Consider the following 20,314-nt stretch of genomic DNA (forward strand, 5'->3'; position numbering starts at 1 on the left):
CAACTTTAAAAGCCTTCCAAGGTCCTGAGGAGAATCTGCACTGAAGGCCCAACCTAAATCCACTCCCCACTCTGAAGGATCCACCCACCAGCCCTCTGGCCTTCACTTTCAATGCCCCCCACACACACCACAACCGACTTCTGGCCACACTAAGTGCTGGCAGTTACCCTGACCCTAGAGACGAGAGAGCAGGCTCAAGCCTCAGAGCCCTACCCAGGCAGTGCTGCCCCTAGGAGAGCTGTTCTTTCCTCATCACACCCAGTGAGTCACCCCAGCTTTCATCCCATGTGCAACCAGTAGGTCACTCTGCACGTGGCCCCGCTGTCAGCCCCCAGAGGGAGGGGACCCTGCTGATTACTTTCGGTCCATGACCCTGTGACAGCCCAGGTGCTGGTATGTGGCCTCATTCATTCGGCTCTGGCCCCACCACTGAGGACACCCTGTCAAGACAGACACAGTTAATGCTCTGCTCTCAGGGAGCACAGAGGTGACCAACAAGTAAACATGTCCAGAGCATCCACAGCAGAAAAAAGAGATTCATGAGAAAGTATGACGCCAGAGAGCTGGATACTTTAGGCCAGTAGGTCAGAGGAGGCCTCTCTGAGAAGGTGACACTTAAGAGCTGAGACTTAAAAGAGCAGGAGTTAGATGGACCACACAGGGGGCACAGCAGGTCCAAGTCTGGCCCATCCAATATGCAGGAGGGAGACCAGTGTGCCTGGAGGTCAGAAGCCAGGGACAGGGCTCAGAGGAGGGCAGAGACCAGACTGTGGGTCCTACAGCCCATGAAGAAAGAGGAGGCTGGAGTCACCATGAGGGCAGCGAGCAGCCCCTGGACAGTCGTGAACCTGAAGGCTGCCATGCTCTGACACACATCCATAAAAGGAGCAGCTTGTGCTATGTGAGGAATGCAGCCAAAGGACAAGGGTGGGGCAGTGGGCAGGAGAGGAGGGACAAGGTCCAGGACTGTAGGAATCTGGTGCCAGAAGACAGGATTCGGCCTCCAGATCGTGAGGATAACTAAGGAGATTCATTAGACCCAGGTGAGGGCAGCAGAGCTAGGTTCCAACACCTGCCAACATACTTGACTTTCCAAGCTTCGCTTTCCTCATGAGAAAAATGGGGGCCACACTCCCCCCATACCTCCACCACTCAGTGCTGTCACACAGATGCAAGTTTGGAGCAACAGGCCTAGGCTGGAGTTGGCACTTGAAAGCAGCATCCTTCCCCTCAAAAGAAAAATGTCACCTTTTTTCTCATTTCCCTGAGCAGAGGGTGAGAATCTGACCTACTTAAGGAAGAACAGTGTCAGCCCTAGTTCCACTGCTGTAATGTGTTCAGGTGATGTGCTGACCCCTGAAAGAAGACAAGGAGAGTCCCCCCCTCTCAGGGGCAAGAGCAACATGACAGCCATGATGTATACACAGGTGGAGAGAAATTCCTCTTTATTTCTTCTACAACTTACCAAGGACTTGCCCTATTCTTGGGGGCATTATAATTTGGCACCTGAAACCTTGTATCCTGTGAAGACACTCCAAGAATGTACATGTGGATGGGGCGGGTGGAGTAAAGGGACCTGGGAAGCATTGGCTTGGAGCCCAAGCAGGGCCCTGGACCGTGTCACCTCCTAGCAGCCTTTCCAAGTCCCAATCCCTTCGATTGTTAAACAGTAACCACCGCATTTGCCCGGGAGGTAGGAGATGTCTGGGAAGAGCAAAGCCAGAGTGTGGACGGTCCAGAAACAGTCGTTCAAGGCCACACAGTTGGTGAGCAAGAAAGCCAGGCCTCAGTCCAGCCTCCAGAAGCATGTCCTTCACCCCCTACATCTTCCACGGGAAAAGACCAACAACCTGCCTTCTCATTTTTCTTACCCTTCCACCTGGGCTGGCTCAGAGAATGAGTCCTGAAATGTATCTGGATGTGACCACAGAAAGCAGTTACAAGGGGACGGGAGAGCAGAGAGAGGACAGGTGCCCCTAATAAGCATCTGGTGGCTGAAGTGGGTCTAGAGTAGAAGACTTGAGGTGGGGAGACCGGAGCAGATCCCTGCTCCCCTTTGAGCCTCCACTTCCTCTCCTGAGAATGGAGAAGTGACCTCACACGGCCCGCAGCGTGACCACATGGGAGGTGACAAGGTGAAAGTACTACAGCTGGACCCACTATGCCCAGCCATGGGTGCAGCCATCGACTGGCAGGCCGATAGAACCATCTGATCAAGACACATCCCACAGGAGCCTGAAGGTGCAGAGAACACTGCTGGAAGAAACAGAAGGAAATGGAAAGCAGGGAGGTACTTGGTTCCTGGGGTGGCGGTGAGGAGTTAAAGTCTCTGACCTATACTCTCTTACTGCCATGTGCTTCTGTTATTCTACCATTTTTTAGTAAACAAAACAAGTTTTAAAGCTCTGTCCACAAAGTAATCCACAAAGGTATACTAGTGGCTGCTTTTGGAGAGATGGGAGGAGTAACTGAGGACCCTTACCTGGTTTGTAATGTTCTTTCTTCACAAGTAGAATTTATTCATGTACCACCAGTATATTTTAAATTAACTAAATGATACATCTCAGAAGGCACCCCCCCCCCCAGCATCTCAGCTGCAGGAGCTATCCTTCCAGACACATAAGCACACCCACCAGAGACATTTGTTCTAGAAAACTTGCTGAAGCTTTCTTACCAGAAACAGGAAATGACATAAATGCCCATCATGAAGAGATTAAGAGCAAAGAGATCCTGATGTATAGCACTCGGAACTCTATCTAGTCACTTACGATGGAGCACGATAATGTGAGAAAAAAGAATGTATACATGTATGTGTAACTGGGTCACCTTGCGTACAGTAGAAAATTGACAGAACACTGTAAACCAGTTATAATGGAAAAAATAAAAAAATTTTTAAAAGATTAAGAAAAAAATGGTACAAGTGTACAATGGAAATTCATGTGACCTTTAAAAAGAATGATGTCTCTTTATATGTACAGATAAGATACCCCGAGTATTGAGTGAAACAGTGTAAGTGGTGTTAACTATTCTGTTAAAAAAAATAAATAAGAACAAGAGGAGGGGTTGACTTATACACGGGCCTGCCTGTCTTCACACGGAGTCCCTAAGACTGGCACCCAGACCGGGAAAGCAGGAGACTGGGGGCAGTGAATGGAGACCTTCTGGGCACTTTCTGTGGTCCTGAGTTGCCCTAACTCGTGCGTGTATTACAAACACATGTGGTACAAACACTTTCGCTGTTTCTAGAGAGGCCCCTCCTGCTGGGGTGGTGCGAGGGGCTCCCGCGCCGCGCCCCCCGCCCGGCAAGGCGCCCCCGCCGTCTGTGCTCACCGCCGATGATGGTCCGGATGAGGGAGGCGTGCCCGGGGCAGTCGACCAGCGTGATCTGCAGCTCGGCCCCGGACTCGGGCTCGGTCCCCGGCGGCGCCGGCCTCAGGCGCTCGGGCAGTGGCACCGAGAAGCACGAGAAGCCCAGGTCGAGCGTGATGCCGCGCTCGCGGCTCTGCGGCTGCTTGTCGAAGGCCGCGGTGGAGGCTGTTGTGCTGAGCGCTCGCGCCAGCGCGGTCTTGCCGCTGTCAATGTGGCCCAGGACGCCCACGTTCACGTTCACCCGCCGGCCCGCCATGCCGCCGCCGCGGTCCGCCAGCTAAGCCGACCCCCGCCGCCCGCGCCCCGCTCGTATGTTCCGGCGCCGAAGCTTCCGCCCGCCGTCCGCCGCCCGAAGCCGGGGAGCCCAGAGCTTGAGGCGCCGTCCGCCTCTCGCTCAGTCTCCGCGGTCTCACTTCCACTCGTTCATTCTCAGGGCCTCGCGGGGACGGCGCTCTCCCCGCACCACGTGGGCGGGGGTGGGGGGCGACAAACAGGGACCGAAAGCCGAACCGACCGCTGCTCGCACGAGAAGCCCCCGGGAAAGTAGAGCCCAGGCGGCAGGACTGGAGCCGGGGAGGCGGCTGGTGGCGAAGCTGAGGCGCGCGGCTCAGAAGAGCCCGCGTGGAAAAAACTGGGGAGGGCCGCCGGGAAAGGACGGCTGTTTTCCCGACGCGGCAACACGCACCCGGGTCAATGGCGTCCCGCACAGCTCCAGGCCGTGTGTAAGGTGCGTGCGCGCGGGGGAGAGCCCACGAATCTCACGCTTTTCAAGTGTTATCCATAAAAAGTGTCTCCCCGTCAGCAACAGGGATCACAGCTTTAAATGCTTGCACTGGCCAGGCAGGTGCCTCACAGGAGAGGCGTCAGCAGGCTATGTCCTGTGTAGACCCGGGAGCCCCTGCTCAGCTTCAGCCAAGGGAAAGTGGGCGAGAATGCGAGCTGAACATTGCCTCATCTTCTCGATTTCCGAGAGGAGAGAGCGTTTCCATATGAAATCTGAGGAACACATGCTTTGTTGAGCCATGAGACTTGGGGCTGTCTACCTGCCCTGACTTATACCTAAGCGCTGGCCAGCAGCAGGGCTGGGGCTTTAACACCAGGTGGGTCTTCCTGCCTCCACCTCCCATAGCCGCTGGCTCCAAGCCAGGTCCTACCCCAGCAGCAACCTGGGCATGAGCCTCCCGTTGAGTCCAGCCCTGTCTCCACAAGTGCCAAGGAGATGGCAACTCTGGGTTGTCTGAAACTCAGCCAGATGAAGACTGTAGTTGGGGTTGGCTGTGCCCCTGCACCAAGCAGAGAAATAGAGAGCCTGGCTGGGCAGGTGTGAGTCATAAGCTCACTCCAAGGTTGCAGGGGAATGCCCTGTAGGAACTGGGGCACTTTTGCCAGCAAAATGCAGGTCACATCAAGCCCCTCCTGTGTCCTTTGTCTCTATCCTGGCTTCTATCCCAGTGAGGCAAGTTTGCTTTAGATCAGGCTGGTGCTCTGGCACTCTACCCGTCCTAGCCCACTGAGGACCCCTTACATGTCTTTGCTTGCCCTCAGCCTGGTACATGCAAAGGCTCCATAACTGTTTCTTGAGTGGACCCACCCCTGAACCTCCAGCCCACAAAGACACTCTCCTCTGCAGCAGACTCCTGGGTCGCAGCCTGGATTGTAAACCTGGACCCCAGGCACTGAGAAATGATTGACAGGGAACTGCCTGCAGAACTATGATTATTTGGGATTTGTACTTAATGTTCCTTTCTGTTTCTTTAATGCCATTTTGTACTAAAGTAGTTCAAAGTTCTTTACAAACAGCTAGTAATTAATTCAACTTCATTAAGGCCAATTAATCCAGGATTAATTATAAATTTTCCCAGAGGAAGTTATTATACTTTGCTCTTTGATTTGAGTTTTGGCTTTAAAGATTCTTTTAGGAGTGAAATGGAAATTTCTCTTTTCTCTGAGGGTATCTACCTTGCCAGTGATTGTGTTAACTATGTACCTTCCTCCACACATCCTCTACTAACCTTGGATTAGGTTGTCACCCTGGCAGCCCGTGTGCTCTGTGGCACTCCTAGCACTGAACAGATACAGATGTCCCATCAGCTGCAGGGTGGGAGCCATGCCCTGGGCCCACCTCATGCCCTGTTCCTTCCAGCTATATATGGACAGAACAGTGTTCTACAAGCTCTGTGAAGTCTACCATGGTCAGCGGTCCCTCCTTCCTCTTCTGTAAGACTCCTCAACTCTCCTCAGAGCCATCACACTCTCCTCCAGGTTGCCATGGGGGCTGACCCCACTCTAGCTCAAGGGACTGGAGGTGAAAGGCCAAGGGTCATGGGAATGAGAGTGAGAGAGCTGGCAAGTGAGGGCTGTCACACAGCACAGGCTGGAATGCAGCTATCCACACCATTTCTTGCCCTGCAAGGACAAGGAATGTCACTGCACAAACCCACGGATGCAAACTTAAGCTATTTTTAGCCCCAATGTCAGTGCCTTTTTTAAATGGCTGCACCCATGGCATATGGAAGTTTCTGGGCCAAGGATTGAGTCTGAGCTGCTACTGGGAACTACACTGCAGCTATGGTAATGCCAGATCCTTTAACGTACTGCACTGCACTGGACCAGGAATCAAACCCTTGCCTCTGCAGCAACCCGAGCCACTGAAATTGGATACTTAATTCATTCCCCACAGTGGAAACTCCCAAGGTTGGTGCCATTCGCATTGCAAGTGGGGCAAGGCTTGATTTGGGAAAGTAAAGGATTTCATCAAGAATCTGTCAGCTTTCCTTTCCTTTGTGCTGACTTCATTCTCAGGCAGTCTTCCCATGAAGTGGCAAAGTGAACTGGAAGCTTGGGACCCAAGTCTCTCCTTAAATTTCCAGTAAAAGTGCAGGACTGAGTGTCATTGGACTGTTTCCAGACTAATCAGCATCTAGGGGAGGGGGGATACTATGACAGGCCAGGCCGGGGTCCTGTGTCCATCCCTGAAACAAAGCTAAGGGTAGGAGTCAACCCATCTAAACTACTTGAATGTAAAGTGGAAGAAGAGTGGTTCTCTAGAGGAAACTAGAGTGAAAGTGGCCAGAAGAGATTACAGAGGGTGCTGGAGGAAAAATAACCCATGTCCACTGTTGTGGGCCTCACCTATCTTCATGCACCTTGCACACCTTGGACCCTGACCTGCTGTGTAGTCTTCTGTTGAAATGAAAGGAACTGTCTCGCTCTGCAACCAGGCCCAGCTTCTTTGCACACTGACCTGGGTCTAGGCCCAGGAAAGACATTTGCTCAATGTATGATCTTGGACCAACTCCATCTCATCTTAGGGCCTCAATTTCCTCACCTATAAAAGGAGAATGCTAGACTAGATCAGATTTTGAAATATTTTTAGCAGTTAAAAAAATATATAAGAATAAACAAAAAGAAAAAAAAATGTAACAGCTCTGGCAGAAGGGGAGTTGGGGGCCAAAAGTTTCTATTTACTGACAGAAACCATAACCACATCCCATAAAATCTAATATGTAAAATACGTGCAGCAAAACTGCATGACTGTGTGTGTATGTGGAGGTCTAGAACTGTACTGAATTTATAAGGAGACTTAATTGTGAGCCAGACCATGTGCCTGACACTGGGGTTAAAATGATGTGCAACGCAGATGTGGTCTACATTTTCGTAATGCCTGCAGTTTAGAGGGAGAGACTAATATTGACCCGATAATTTGCAAATAATTAGGAAACTAGATTCAAATGTTACCATGGAGAAGTTCAAGGAGATTTGAGAATCCAGAACTACTGCAGCTGGATTTGGCTTCAGGTCTGTCTCAAGCCTAATGCAAGCTTCTCTGAGCTCTGGGCAAGTTCCTTCCTTTCTCTGGACCTGAGTTCACTCATTTGTAAAATGGTGACATACCATCTACTCCTGAGGGTGTTACCCTTCTCTCAGGGTTAGGTCTGGACATTATCATCTCATGGTGCCTTCCTTGGCTCTCCACCTGTTCCACGTGGCCCTGCTCTGGGCTTGCATTCCTCATGTTGTAAGTTTCCCACCTAAGATCTGAGCTTGTCAAGGCTGGAGATTTTGTTTTGATATCTGCATCCCAGTGCATTCTCTTGTCTGGCTCACAGCAGGTGCTAACAAATGTTTGTTGAATGACTGTGTGGCCAATGGAGCACATCCAAAGGGCGAGTGTCAATATCATCATGGAACCAGACATGACAGGCTGCTAGATGATTGTCTCATCTGAGGTCATGGGCTGGGATGAGGGTTACACAGGCTGCAAAGCCTTAAGTCCTCAGCTGGAGTTCCAGCTCTGCTGATTATGTGCTGTGTGTTCTTGGGCAAGTTACTGGGCCTAATTTAGCCACATCTTTATCTGTATTAGGAGTTACAGTATCTTACAGGGTAGTAGAGTTTTGGGGACATAAAACGCCACTCACAGCCAACTTAATTTAAGTAAAGAGAGGTGGCGAGGAGAAGCAGAGGACAGTTGCACAGAGGATGCTCAGCACTGCTTCCCCAGGGGAGGAAAGGCTTGGAGGTCAGCAAACTGCCTAGTGAACACAAGCTTAAGATCTAAACCTGTTTTTTCATCTCCAACACCGAGGTGGAACTTGGGCTCTGCATAAGGGTATGTGTTTGGCTGCCATCACCAATGGCAGTACGGTAAAGGGCAGGATTCGGCCCGGGTTTTGTGCAGCACCCCTCTCTTCCCACCCAGGGAGGAAGCGCTCTCCGCGGGGACACAAACCCTGGGACACAGCCGGAAGTGGGTGGGCGGAGCCTCCCCGGCAGCTGCGAAGGGCACGGCCAAGAGCCAGTGGGAGGTGAAGGCGTTCCCGCCGCGGCCAATGGAGCGCCGACCGAGGCGGACCTGGGCCAACCGCCTGGTAACGGCCGCGTGGTTACTGGGCACCCGGTGTGAGCTCTCAAGGCTCCGCGGGTGTTCGCGCTCAGGTGTGCAGGATGAAGATCGAGGAGGTGAAGAGCACGACCAAGACGCAGCGCATTGCCTCCCACAGCCACGTGAAGGGGCTAGGGCTAGACGAGAATGGTCTGGCCAAGCAGGCGGCCTCGGGGCTCGTGGGCCAGGAGAACGCGCGTGAGGTGTGGCAGTGGGCTGGGGGCGGGGGCGCTGAGGCGGGGGCTGAAGGGCTGAGTTGGGCGCTGAGGTGGACACTGAGGCGGGGCCGAGGGGCTGAGGCGGGCCCGGAGGGCGGGCCGAGGCGGGGGCGTCCCCAGGCAGGACGGTCCTGGCGGCCTTGTCTCTGGCCGGCGAGTCTTGAGCGACCCTGCCCTGCGCGGTCGGCGCGGCCAGGGGATGAGCGGGGAGGAGACGGGCCAGGTCCCTGTACTCCGGGGGCTTGCATTTCGGATGACAAACGTTGACGCCGGGGAGCAGAAGGACCGTTAGACGTAGGTGGGCTCCGAGGGCCCTGGCACGGGTCGGGATTTGTGCGGTCAGAGGGAAGCTCTGGGGGCTTCAGAGTCGGGAAGGGATCGGGCTGAGAGCGCGGGAGTTCCAGGGCCCGCGATCCGCTCTCCCGCCCCGCCAGCCTCCTTTCTGACCATTCCGTTAAGTCCGCTGTTAGTAAATGATGAAGGTGCCGAGTCGGCTCTCCTGCGTTATACTCACGAAACTGTTCAGCGTGGGAGCGGGCACGTCACCAATCCACTTGCCGCCCAGTTTAGCGATGGTAACGCTGGAGTTTATACCCGTGTGTTCTGACTCCTGAGCCCGCGCCCCCTGAGCTGGTACAGCCCCCAATAAGTAGTCTCTGCTCTCACGGCAGCCCCATGCCCTTGGCCTCTGCCGTGGCTTAGCAGCTATAAAATTGGAGTTTAAGACTGGTTCCTTCTGGCCTCATTGTGCTAATAGCAAAGGCCAAAGAGAAGCCTCTGGTTACTTTTTTGAACATCCTCTGCCAAGAGAGGATATAGCAATAGGGTCAAGGTGACTGAAAATTCTCTTTATCCAGCTTCTGCTCACTGAAGACCTGTCACTGTAAATAACTGACATTGTCCAGTGCTTTCTACCTGCCAAGCACTGTACTTAGCAGCTCCTTTTCCATTGTCTAATTGTCACCTCCATTCTAATAAGTGTCTCTCCTCCATTTTATTATGACTTTTCAGACATACAAAGAAGTTGAAAGATTCGTTTAGTGCATACCTGTGTGCCTAAGTTCTACAAGTAACATTTTACTCTGTTGCTTTATCTTATATCTGCTCCTTTATCCATCTAGCAATCTGCTTTTGCATTTCAAAATAAATTGTAGACATTAGTATACTTTACCATAAACCTGTTGGCATTTGTGCCACTATATTGTGAACTCTTTTCAGATGTGGAAGTTGTTTCACAGAGTTTACGTTATAGATTTGAGGTCATTCAACTGGTAATTGGTAGAGCCAGGATTTTTTTTTTTTTTTTTTTTTTTTTTTTTGGGTCTTTTTGCCACTTCTAGGGCTGCTTCTGGAGGTTCCCAGGCTAGGGGTCTAATCGGAGCTGTAGCCGCTGGCCTACACCAGAGCCACAGCAATGCAGGATCCGAGCCACGTCTGCAACCTATACCACAGCTCACTGCAATGTCAGATACTTAACCCACTGAGCAAGGGCAGGGATCGAACCCGCAACCTTATGGTTCCTAGTTGGATTCGTTAACCACTGAGCCACGATGGGAACTCCCAGAGCCAGGATTTAAACTCAAGTCCATCTGATTCCAGAATCCATGGTCTTAACGCTGATGCTCTGTGCTTCCATGTGAGTATGATCTTCCCAAAGGTAGAGATTGGGTAGTATTATATATCCAGAACCTGACTTATTATAGGGACTGAGTGTTTATTTATTGAATTATTAGTTGTCCCATCTCTGCTACCAGGTCCTTGTTAGAGTCTGGTCACCTCAGAAACCTCTCTAGTGTTTAATGAAAAAAATTAGGTCGTCTTTTAAAGACCCTTCTGGTTTATACCTTCTATTATTATTATTATTTTTTTTTTTTTGTCTTTTTTTGTTATTTCTTGGGCTGCTCCCGCAGCATATGGAGGTTCCCAGGCTAGGGGTCGAATCGGAGCTGTAGCCACCGGCCTACTCCAGAGCCACAGCAACTCAGGATCCGAGCCTCGTCTGCAAACTACACCACAGCTCACGGCAACGCCGGATCTGTAACCCACTGAGCAAGGGCAGGGATCGAACCCGCAACCTCATGGTTCCTAGTTGGATTCGTTAACCACTGCGCCACGACGGGAACTCCTGGTTTATACTTTTAAAATTTTAGAATTCATTGGACATATCACTGGAGAGAAGGAGCCTAAACTGAGGATAGTTAAATGGAAGAGGTTCTAGTGTGTGAATAAGAGTACACAGATAAGGTTTGGAAAGTCTCTTCTACGTCTTTTGAATTGCTCAGAGAATTCCAATACTGAGGAGTATGATATTAGAGATTACTATGGAAAGGTCATGGTGGCTCTTTCATCTTTTCTTTCTTTCTTTTTGTGGGTTTTTTCTTTTTTCTTTTTGTCTTTTTAGGGCCACACTGACTGACAGCATATGGAAGTTCCCAGGCTAGGGGTTGAATTGGAGCTGCAGCCGCCAGGCTACACCACAGCCACAGCCACAGCCACACCAGATCCGAGCCACTTCTGTGACCTACATCATAGCTCACGGCAACACCAGATCCTTAACCCATTGAGTGAGGCCAGCAATCAAACCTGCTTCCTCATGGATACTAGTTGGGTTTGTTATTGCTGAGCCACAACAGGAACTCCTCTTCTGTCTTTTTAAAAATGCAGCATCTGAAGAATATCTTCTAGGTTCTGTTAAGTATACTCTGCTTTTCCAGCTGAGCTATAAATGGAATATAGCACATCCTTGAACTCAAGTTTTTGAGGGGGTAACTGTGGGACCAAGGTACCTCCCCACAGTCCATGTGGAGAAGTGAGAGAGGAGATAAGATTTGTTCACAAGACCCTGCCAACAAAGTAAGGCTCAGGGGGAAGAGCTGTGGCCTGCCCTAAGGCAAGGAGAATGCACCTTGTAGACAATCAGGTGTTAGGTTATTTAGTCAGTATAAGAAACCTTGTATTATGAAGTCCTGAGATATAGTTGTTCAGTGAGTGACGAACTCAGTCTTACTCCTTTATGTATTCTAAAATACATAAAATCAGTAACACATTTATGAAACTTCTGTTTGTATATGAACATACATATACACAATCTGTATATAGTTGACCCTTGAACAACATGGGTTTGAACTTCATGGGACCACTTATATGCCGATTTCTTTCAGTAAATACATATTAGGGTACTACATGATCCTGAGTTGGTTGAATCCAGGGCTGTGGAACTACAGCTATGGAGGACTGACTGTATCCTTATGCCCTGATTTTTGACTGTGTGGAGTTTGGGTGCTCCTACCTTCAGGGGTTTAAGGGCCAACTGTGTGTATATATATATTGTATGTGCGTATGTGTATGCTATGTGTATGAAATGTATATACCTAGAGATACACAGTGTGTATATGCTGTTCATGACTTAATATTCAGAGTATTTAAAATATACCAACAGGGAAGTTCCCATTGTGGCTTAGTGGTAACGAACCCAACTAGTATCCATGAGGACGTGGGTTCAATTCCTGGCCTCTCTCAGTGGGTTAAAGGATCCGGTATTGCTGTGAGCTCTGGTGTAGGTTGCAGCTGTGGCTTGGATTTGGCGTTCTGTGGTGTAGGCTGGCAGCTACAGTTCTGATTCAGCCCTTAGCCTGGGAACTTCCATATGCTGAGGGTGCCACCCTAAAAGGACAAAAAAATAATAAAATAAAATAAACCAACAATCAAGTAATTTAATCTTGAGGATTTAAAAGGTATTCATTGGATCTTAGGATGCTATAGGTTTACTCTCACATGCAGCATTTGCTTTGTAGCATCCTGGAATAGTTAATTGATGGCTAACTAGTAGACTATGTCATTGATTCTTAGCCTTTGGTGGGTTACTTTGAGAATCTGATGAAAGCTGTGAATCCTCTTCCTTGAAAAATGCACGTTTGAGGAGTTCCCGTCGTGGCTCAGTGGTCAACGAATCCGATTAGGAACCATGAGGTTGCGAGTTCGATCCCTGGCCTTGCTCAGTGGGTTACGGATCCGGCATTGCCATGAGCTGTGGTGTAGGTCGCAGACATGGCTCAGATCCGAGTTGCTGTGGCTGTGGTGTAGGCTGGCAGCTACAGCTCTGATTCGACCCCTAGCCTGGGAATCTCCACATGCCATAGGCGCGGCCCTAGAAAAGACAAAAAAAAAAAAAAAAAAGAAAGAAAGAAAGAAAGAAAAATACACATTTGATTATATATACACAATTTGGTTTTCAGTTTCATTTCCAATTTCTGGATGTGTGTGGGCCCCTGAAGTATATCCCTTGTCTCCAGGTTAAAAATCACTCTTCCCATTTGTACTCCTACTGTCCATTCTCCACATAGCAGTGTTTGAAAGCAACACTGCTTCACATCATCAGAACATGACATGTACCCTAAGATTTTTTCACTGACTTCCCATTAAAAGTAGAATAAAATTGAAATTATACTATAGACTGGAAGATCCTACTCTGAGTTCTGCCCCTCCTGCCTCTTCAACCTCATCTTCTCAGTCTCCTGGTTTTCTGGACTTGGTACCTCAGCCTTTCTGTCCCTTGACATGCCAAACTGATTCCTGTATTTTGAATTTGCTGTTTCCTTTGCATGGAACACTTACTCCTACCCTGCTTAGAGCTTTGTGTATTAAGTATAATACTGTCTAAGAGGCCTTTCCAGCTAACTCAAGAGCAAGCACTGTCTGCAGCTGATGCTCTTTTCTGGCACTTTTTTTTTCATAGTAGTGATCTTGTAGGATGTTTTTTTGTCCGTCTGTCTCCTCCATAGAACATGAGTTCCGTGCTTTCACTGCCTCCAGCACCTACAACAGTGCCTGTGGTATCCTGATACTCAATAAGTCTGAATTGTGGGGGCTTTTTCCTCCTGTGAAACATTTTGATATTGATTTATGATTTCTTTCCATTGTGGTGTTTAGGCATGTGGTGTGATAGTAGAATTAATCAAAAGCAAGAAAATGGCTGGAAGAGCTGTCTTGTTGGCAGGACCTCCTGGAACTGGCAAGGTACTCATTTTCTCTCATTTTTAAAAATCCACCCAAGAGGATGATCTTAATGTCTAAGCCAAATTGAATTTGTGTCTTAACTAGTCTTTGTTTAGCTAAATTGGTGATATGTATGTTTTTTAAACCAATGCACAATAATACAATTGAGTATCTAAAATCCATGCTTCTAAAATTCAAATTATCCTGGCTGACCTCCAGAGGAAAGAGAATGAAGTCCTCAGAGGGGGACTTATTGTCTCTGTAATTTGTCTTTTATCTCTTTCAAGTCTCCTTTGCTTTGGAAGTACATTGCTGTTGGCCTAGGGCTTCATAAAACCTTGGGAGTGACCTCTTACTTGAGGGGGAAGGAAAGTCAGTCAGCAAGCAATTTTCCAAATGTTAACTGACTTGCTGAGACCTTAGGCAGATCCCTCACCTTAGTCTTTTCTGAAGTAGTAGCACTGCCCTGCCTGTTTCAGGCAGTTATTAAACTGGTCAGTTGTAAAATGATGAATTTAATTATCATTTTGAATTGACAGTGTATCTTATATTGGTGTCTTAGAGGACAAAGTGTTATGTTTTGTGAACAAGTAAACTTTAAAGGGCTGTATAAACATGAGCCTCATTTCTCTTTCTGTTTGTCACTATATTGACCATTCACTTGCTGCTGTTCCTTCTCACATCTTAGATCTTTGCTCTCCCTCCATTTTCTTCTTCCTAAAGTGCATCATTAAGAAGTTCCTTCTAGGAGTTCCCATTGTGGCTCAGTGGTAATGAACCCGACTAGTATCCATGTTGGATATGGGTTCGATCCCTGGCCTTGCTCAGTGGGTTAAGGATCCAGCGTTGCCATAACTGTGGTGTAGGTCGCAGATGCAGCTCAGATCTGGCGTGGCTGTGGCTATGGTGGCAGCTACAGCTCCGATTTGACCCTAGCCTGGGAACTTCCAAAAAAGTTCCTCCTAGAAGTTTGTTGGTGGAAGTCAGGTTTGTATTTATCATGTTGCCTTTGTTTTGCAAGATAGTAGATAGTTACATTGGGTATATAATTCAGTCCGCGGATGTTTTCTGTCTGCGATGTTTTCTCTCTGCACCAGATGTTTTCTCTCTGCACCAGATGTTTTCTCAAAATGATACTTGCTTCCTTTTGGCTTCTAGTGTTGCTTTTGAGAAGTCTACTTATGAGGATTTTGTCTTTTTTCTCCAAGTGTTTTGGGGATATTTTGATTTTGATGTTTCACTGTGATATGTCAAAGAATGGGTTTATTTTCTTTCTTTTTTTTACAGCAAGGGGATCAAGTTATCCTTACATGTATACATTACATTTACATTTTTTTTCCCCACCCTTTGTTCTGTTGCAACATGAGTATCTAGACATAGTTCTCAATGCTATTCAGCAGGATCTCCTTGTAAATCTATTCTAAGTTGTGTCTGATAAGCCCAAGCTCCTGCTCCCTCCCACTCCCTCCCTCTCCCATCAGGCAGCCACAAGTCTGTTTTCCAAGTCCATGATTTTCTTTTCTGAGGAGATGTTCATTTGTGCTGGATATTAGATTCCAGTTATAAGTGATATCATTTGATATTTGTCTTTGTCTTTCTGGCTCATTTCACTCAGTATGAGAGTCTCTAGTTCCATTCATGTTGCTGCAAATGGCGTTATGTCATTCTTTTTTTATGGCTGAGTAGTATTCCATTGTGTATATATACCACATCTTCCGAATCCAATCCTCTGTTGATGGACATTTGGGTTGTTTCCATGTCCTGGCTATTGTGAATAGTGCTGCAATGAACATGCGGGTGCATATGTCTCTTTTAAGTAGAGTTTTGTCCGGATAGATGCCCAAGAGTGGGATTGTGGGGTCATATGGAAGTTCTATGTATAGATTTCTAAGGTATCTCCAAACTGTTCTCCATAGTGGCTGTACCAGTTTACATTCCCACCAACAGTGCAGGAGGGTTCCCTTTTCTCCACAGCCCCTCCAGCACTTGTTATTTGTGGATTTATTAATGATGGCCATTCTGACTGGTGTGAGGTGGTATCTCATGGTAGTTTTGATTTGCATTTCTCTTATAATCAGCGATGTTGAGCATTTTTTTTCTGTGTTTGCTGGCCATCTGTATATCTTCCTTGGAGAAATGTCTATTCAGGTCTTTTGCCCATTTTTCCATTGATTGGCTTTTTGCTGTTGGGTTGTATAAGTTGCTTATATATTCTAGAGATTAAGCCCTTGTCAGTTGCATCATTTGAAACTATTTTCTCCCATTCTGAGAGTTGTCTTTTTGTTTTCTTTTTGGTTTCCTTTGCTGTGCAAAAGCTTTTCAGTTTGATGAGGTCCCATGGGTTTATTTTTGCTCTTATTTCTATTGCTTTGGGAGACTGACCTGAGAAAATATTCATGATGTTGATGTCAGAGAGTGTTTTGCCTATGTTCTCTTCTAAGAGTTTGATGGTGTCCTGTCTTATATTTAAGTCTTTCAGCCATTTTGAGTTTATTTTTGTGCATGGGGTGTGAGGGTGTGTTCTAGTTTCATTGCTTTGCATGCAGCCGTCCAGGTTTCCCAGCAATGCTTGCTGAATAGACTTTCTTTTTCCCATTTTATGTTCTTGCCTCCCTTGTCAAAGATTAATTGACCATAGGTGTCAGGGTTTATTTCTGGGTTCTCTATTCTGTTCCATTGGTCTGTCTGTCTGTTTTGGTACCAATACCACACTGTTTTGATGACTGTGGCTTTGTAGTATTTCTTGAAGTCTGGGAGAGTTATGCCTCCTGCTTGGTTTTTGTTTCTCAGGATTGCTTTGGCGATTCTGGGTCTTTTGTTGTTCCATATAAATGTTTGGATTGTTTGTTCTCGTTCTGTGAAAAATGTCATGGGTAATTTGATAGGGATTGCATTGAATCTGTAGATTGCTTTGGGTAGTATGGCCATTTTTACAATATTGATTTTTCCAATCCAGGAACATGGAATATCTTTCTGTTTCTTTACATCTTCTTTTATTTCTTTGATTAAAGTTTTATAGTTCTCGGCATATAGATCCTTTACCTCCTTGGTCATGTATATTCCGAGGTATTTGATTTTGTGAGGTGCAATTTTAAAAGGTATCGTATTTTTGTATTCCTTTTCTAATATTTCATTGCTGGTATACAGAAATGCGACTGACTTTTTTGTTTTTGTTTTTTGTCTTTTTGTTGTTGTTGTTGCTATTTCTTGGGCCGCTCCTGCGGCATATGGAGGTTCCCAGGCTAGGGGTTGAATCGGAGCTGTAGCCACTGGCCTACGCCAGAGCCACAGCAACGCGGGATCCGAGCGCGTCTGCAAACTACACCACAGCTCACGGCAATGCCGGATCTGTAACCCACTGAGCAAGGGCAGGGATCGAACCCGCAACCTCATGGTTCCTAGTCGGATTCGTTAACCACTGCGCCATGACGGGAACTCCGCGACTGACTTCTGAATGTTAATCTTATATCCTGCTACTTTGCTGAATTTATTAATCAGTTGAAGTAGTTTTTGGGTTGAGTCCTTAGGGTTTTCTATGTATAGTATCATGTCATCTGCATACAGTGACAGTTTTTATCTCTTCTCTTCCTATATGGATGCCTTTTATTTCTTTTGTTTGTCTAATTGCTGTGGCTAGGACTTCCAAAACTATGTTGAAGAGCAGTGGTGAGAGTGGGCATCCCTGTCTTGTTCCAGATTTGAGTGAGAAGGCTTTCAGTTTTTCCCCATTGAGTATAATATTTGCTGTGGGTTTATCATAAATGGCTTTGATTATATTCAGGAATGTTCCCTCTATACCCACTTTGGCGAGGGTCTTGATCATAAATGGATGTTGGACTTTGTCAAATGCTTTTTCTGCATCTATTGAAATGATCATATGGTTTTTGACTTTTCTTTTGTTAATGTGGTGTATGATTTGCGTATGTTGAACCATCCTGGTGAACCTGGGATGAACCCTACCTGGTCATGGTGTATAATTTTTTTGGTATGTTGTTGGATTCGGTTGGCTAAGATTTTGTTGAGAATTTTGAATCTATATTCATCAATGATATTGGGCGATAGTTTTCTTTTTTGGTGTTATCTCTGTCTGGTTTTGGAATTAGGGTGATGGTGGCATCATAGAATGTCTTTGGGAGTATTCCTTCTTCAACCTTTTGAAAGAATTTAAGGAGGATGGGCACCAGTTCCTCTTTATATGTTTGATAGAATTCGCCTGTGAAGCCATCTGGTCCTGGACTTTTATTTGTAGGGAGTGTTTTTATGACATCTTCAGTTTCATTTGTAGTGATCGGTCTGTTCAGTTGGTCTGTTTCTTCTTGATTCAGTTTTGGCAGGCTGTAAGATTCTAGAAAATTGTCCATTTCTTCCAGATTGCCAAACTTGTTGGCATATAGTTGTTCATTGGATTTATTGTCATTTATTGTGCTTGATGTTAACTCCTTCTGGATCTGAGAACATATTGTGTCTGATCAGCTCTGGGAACTGGCCAGCCTTCCCCTGTTCTGTCTGTTCTCTCCTGCAGCTCCAGCTAGATGAGGGTCCCCTGCAGAAGTCCTCCCCTGGGCGGCACTGTCCTGACATTTTTGGTTGTCGTACTTGGTTGGGCAGGGAGTGCCGCTGGCATCTTGTGGATAGAGGCCATGGGGTTTGCAGAGCATCATCCTGCAGGGCACAGAGCCAGCCCTGAAGGAGGAGTTCTCAACCTAAAACGGTCACAGTGCCACAACTGGGAAACTCTGGGCCAGAGCTTCTCATTTTGTCTTCTTTGTCTTTCAACCTCTTTCATGTTTTCTGGGTTTTGCTGTTGTTGTTGTTTTGGCTGTGCCCTTGGCATGCAGAAGTTCCCAGCCAGGGATGGGCCAGGAATTGAACCTGCACAATGGCAGCAACCAGCTACAGTGACAACACAGAATCCTTAACCCACTGTGCTGCAAGGGAATTCCTGGGTAGCTTCTGGTTTTTTTTTTTTGGTATTTTTAGGGTCACACCTGCGGCATATAGCGGTTCCCAGGCTTGGGGTCAAATCAAAGCCGTAGCTGCTGGCCTATGCAGAGTCACAGCAACTCGAGATCTGAGCTGCATCTGCAGCCTACACCACAGCTCACTACAATGCCAGATCCTTAACCCACTGAGCGAGGCCAGGGATCGAACTGTCATCCTCATGGATGCTAGTCTGGTTCGTTAACCGCTGACCTGGTTTGTTAACCAGGAACTCCATGGGTAACTTCTTTAGACTTCTTTTCCAGCCTGTCTTGTAAGCTCTAAGGAAAGGTGGTTGTTGTTGTTGTTGTTGGGTTTTTTTTTTTTTTTTTTGTCTTTTTGTCTTTTTAAGGGCCTCATCTGTGGCATGTGGAGTTCCCAGGCTAGGGGTCGGAATCGGAGCTGTAGTCGCCAGCCTACACCACAGCCACAGCAGTGCACGATTTGAGGTGTGTCTGAGACCTACACCACAGCTCACGGCAACACTGGATGCTTAACCCATTGAGCGAAGGCGGGGATCGAACCCATGTCCTCATGGATGCTAGTCAGGTTCGTTATTCCATGATGAGAATGCCAAGGAGGAAGCTACTCTTTAATCCTGTCCATTGAATATTTTTCATTTTGAGAAATTTGAAAGATATGAAAGTGTGGAAAGAACAGTATGATGAACTGCTCTGTGCCCTAGTTGTAGGTAACTAATTGTAAACATTTTGTGACATTTGTGTTTCCTCTGTTTTACTTCTGAACCATTTGGAAGGAAGTGTAAGGACCTTCTCTCCTTCGTCACCACAGTACTGTCCTCCACCCCAGAAATGGGAGGTTGCTAATAGTATCAGCTAGTATCTGTTTTTGTTAAAATATCTTCAAGTTTTTTCAGTTTTTGTCTCTTTCATTTTTTATATATATATTTATCTATTTATTTATTAGTATTATTATTTTTTAGACCCGCACCTGCAGCATGTGGAGGTTCCCAGACTAGGGGTCGAATTGGAGCAACAGCTGCCAGCCCACGCCAGAGCCACAGCAATGCGGGATCCAAGCCGCATCTGTGCCCTATACCACAGCTCAATGCAACGCTGTATCCTTAACCCACTGAGCAAGGCCAGGGATCGAACCCGCAACCTCATGGTTCCCTAGTCGGATTCATTTCCTCTGCACCACGATAGGAACTCCCATTTTTTATGTTTTTAAATTCAATTATAATCAAATATCATACAGTTGTTACCTCTTGAGGCTCTTTTTATCTACAGCAGTTACTCTCCCCTGCACTTTTTGTTTTTATTCTTACGATGATGTTGACATTTTTCAAATTTTTAAAAAAATTTTTTCAGGGCCACACCTGCGGCATATGGAAGTTCCCAGGCTAGGGGTCGAATTGGACCTATAGGTGCCAGACTACACCACAGTCACAGCAGTGTGGGATCTGAGCCATGTCTGAGACCTATACCAGCTCACAGCAATGCTGGATCCTTAACCCACTGAGCAAGGCCAGGGATCGAACCTGGGTCCTCATAGATACAAATTGGATTCATTACCTCTGAGCCACAGTGGCAACTCTGATGTTGACATTTTTGAAGAGTCCAGGACAGCTGTTTTGTAGAACGTCCTACACTGGTTGTCTGATGGTCTCTGAAATGTTCAGCACTTTGGCAAAATGCTGCACAGGTGACACTGTGTCTGGAACCTGCAATTGGACTTATGCCACGTTCCACTGTAAGGGGACTGATTCCCTCTAATTCATAATCATTTGGAAAGTAACACTGAAATTTTATGAATATCCTTTTACCCTATGGCTATAGCATTCATCAGTGGTTTCCTCATCACTTATCACATTGGTCGTTGCAAAATGGCGGTTGTCTAAATCTGT

At 47.1% G+C, this 20,314-nt stretch overlaps 2 protein-coding genes across 7 annotated transcripts in view; one reads left to right on the forward strand and one right to left on the reverse strand.

The window, feature by feature from the left end:
* The window catches only part of EEFSEC (eukaryotic elongation factor, selenocysteine-tRNA specific), a 175,756-nt gene extending 172,115 nt beyond the window's left edge, over nt 1-3,641 (reverse strand). For all 4 annotated transcript variants that reach the window (XR_014823891.1, XR_014823892.1, XM_084989642.1 and 1 more), the window contains exon 1: nt 3,331-3,641. Coding sequence is in view for 2 of the 4 variants with exons in the window: in XM_084989642.1 (XP_084845768.1) it covers nt 3,331-3,625 (295 nt within the window). In the remaining 2 variants the exon portion in view is untranslated. The remainder of the gene's footprint in view (nt 1-3,330) is intronic.
* A 213-nt stretch (nt 3,642-3,854) lies between these two features.
* The window catches only part of RUVBL1 (RuvB like AAA ATPase 1), a 50,400-nt gene continuing 33,940 nt past the window's right edge, over nt 3,855-20,314 (forward strand). The window contains exons 1-2 of one of the 3 annotated variants that reach the window (XM_021069443.2): nt 3,855-4,096; nt 13,402-13,488. In XM_021069443.2, coding sequence (XP_020925102.1) covers nt 13,441-13,488 — 48 coding nt within the window. In that variant the 5' untranslated portion in view covers nt 3,855-4,096; nt 13,402-13,440. Of the gene's footprint in view, nt 4,097-8,251; nt 8,771-13,401; nt 13,489-20,314 lie in introns of those variants that run through there. The other 2 variants (XM_021069442.2, XM_084989643.1) reach the window with 2 other exon arrangements.

This window comes from Sus scrofa, chromosome 13 (assembly GCF_054392235.1).
Source record: "Sus scrofa isolate SSC_HxYL_T2T_F1_AM1 chromosome 13, Sscrofa_HxYL_maternal_Yorkshire_Landrace_v2.0, whole genome shotgun sequence".
NCBI classification, from domain to species: domain Eukaryota; kingdom Metazoa; phylum Chordata; class Mammalia; order Artiodactyla; family Suidae; genus Sus; species Sus scrofa.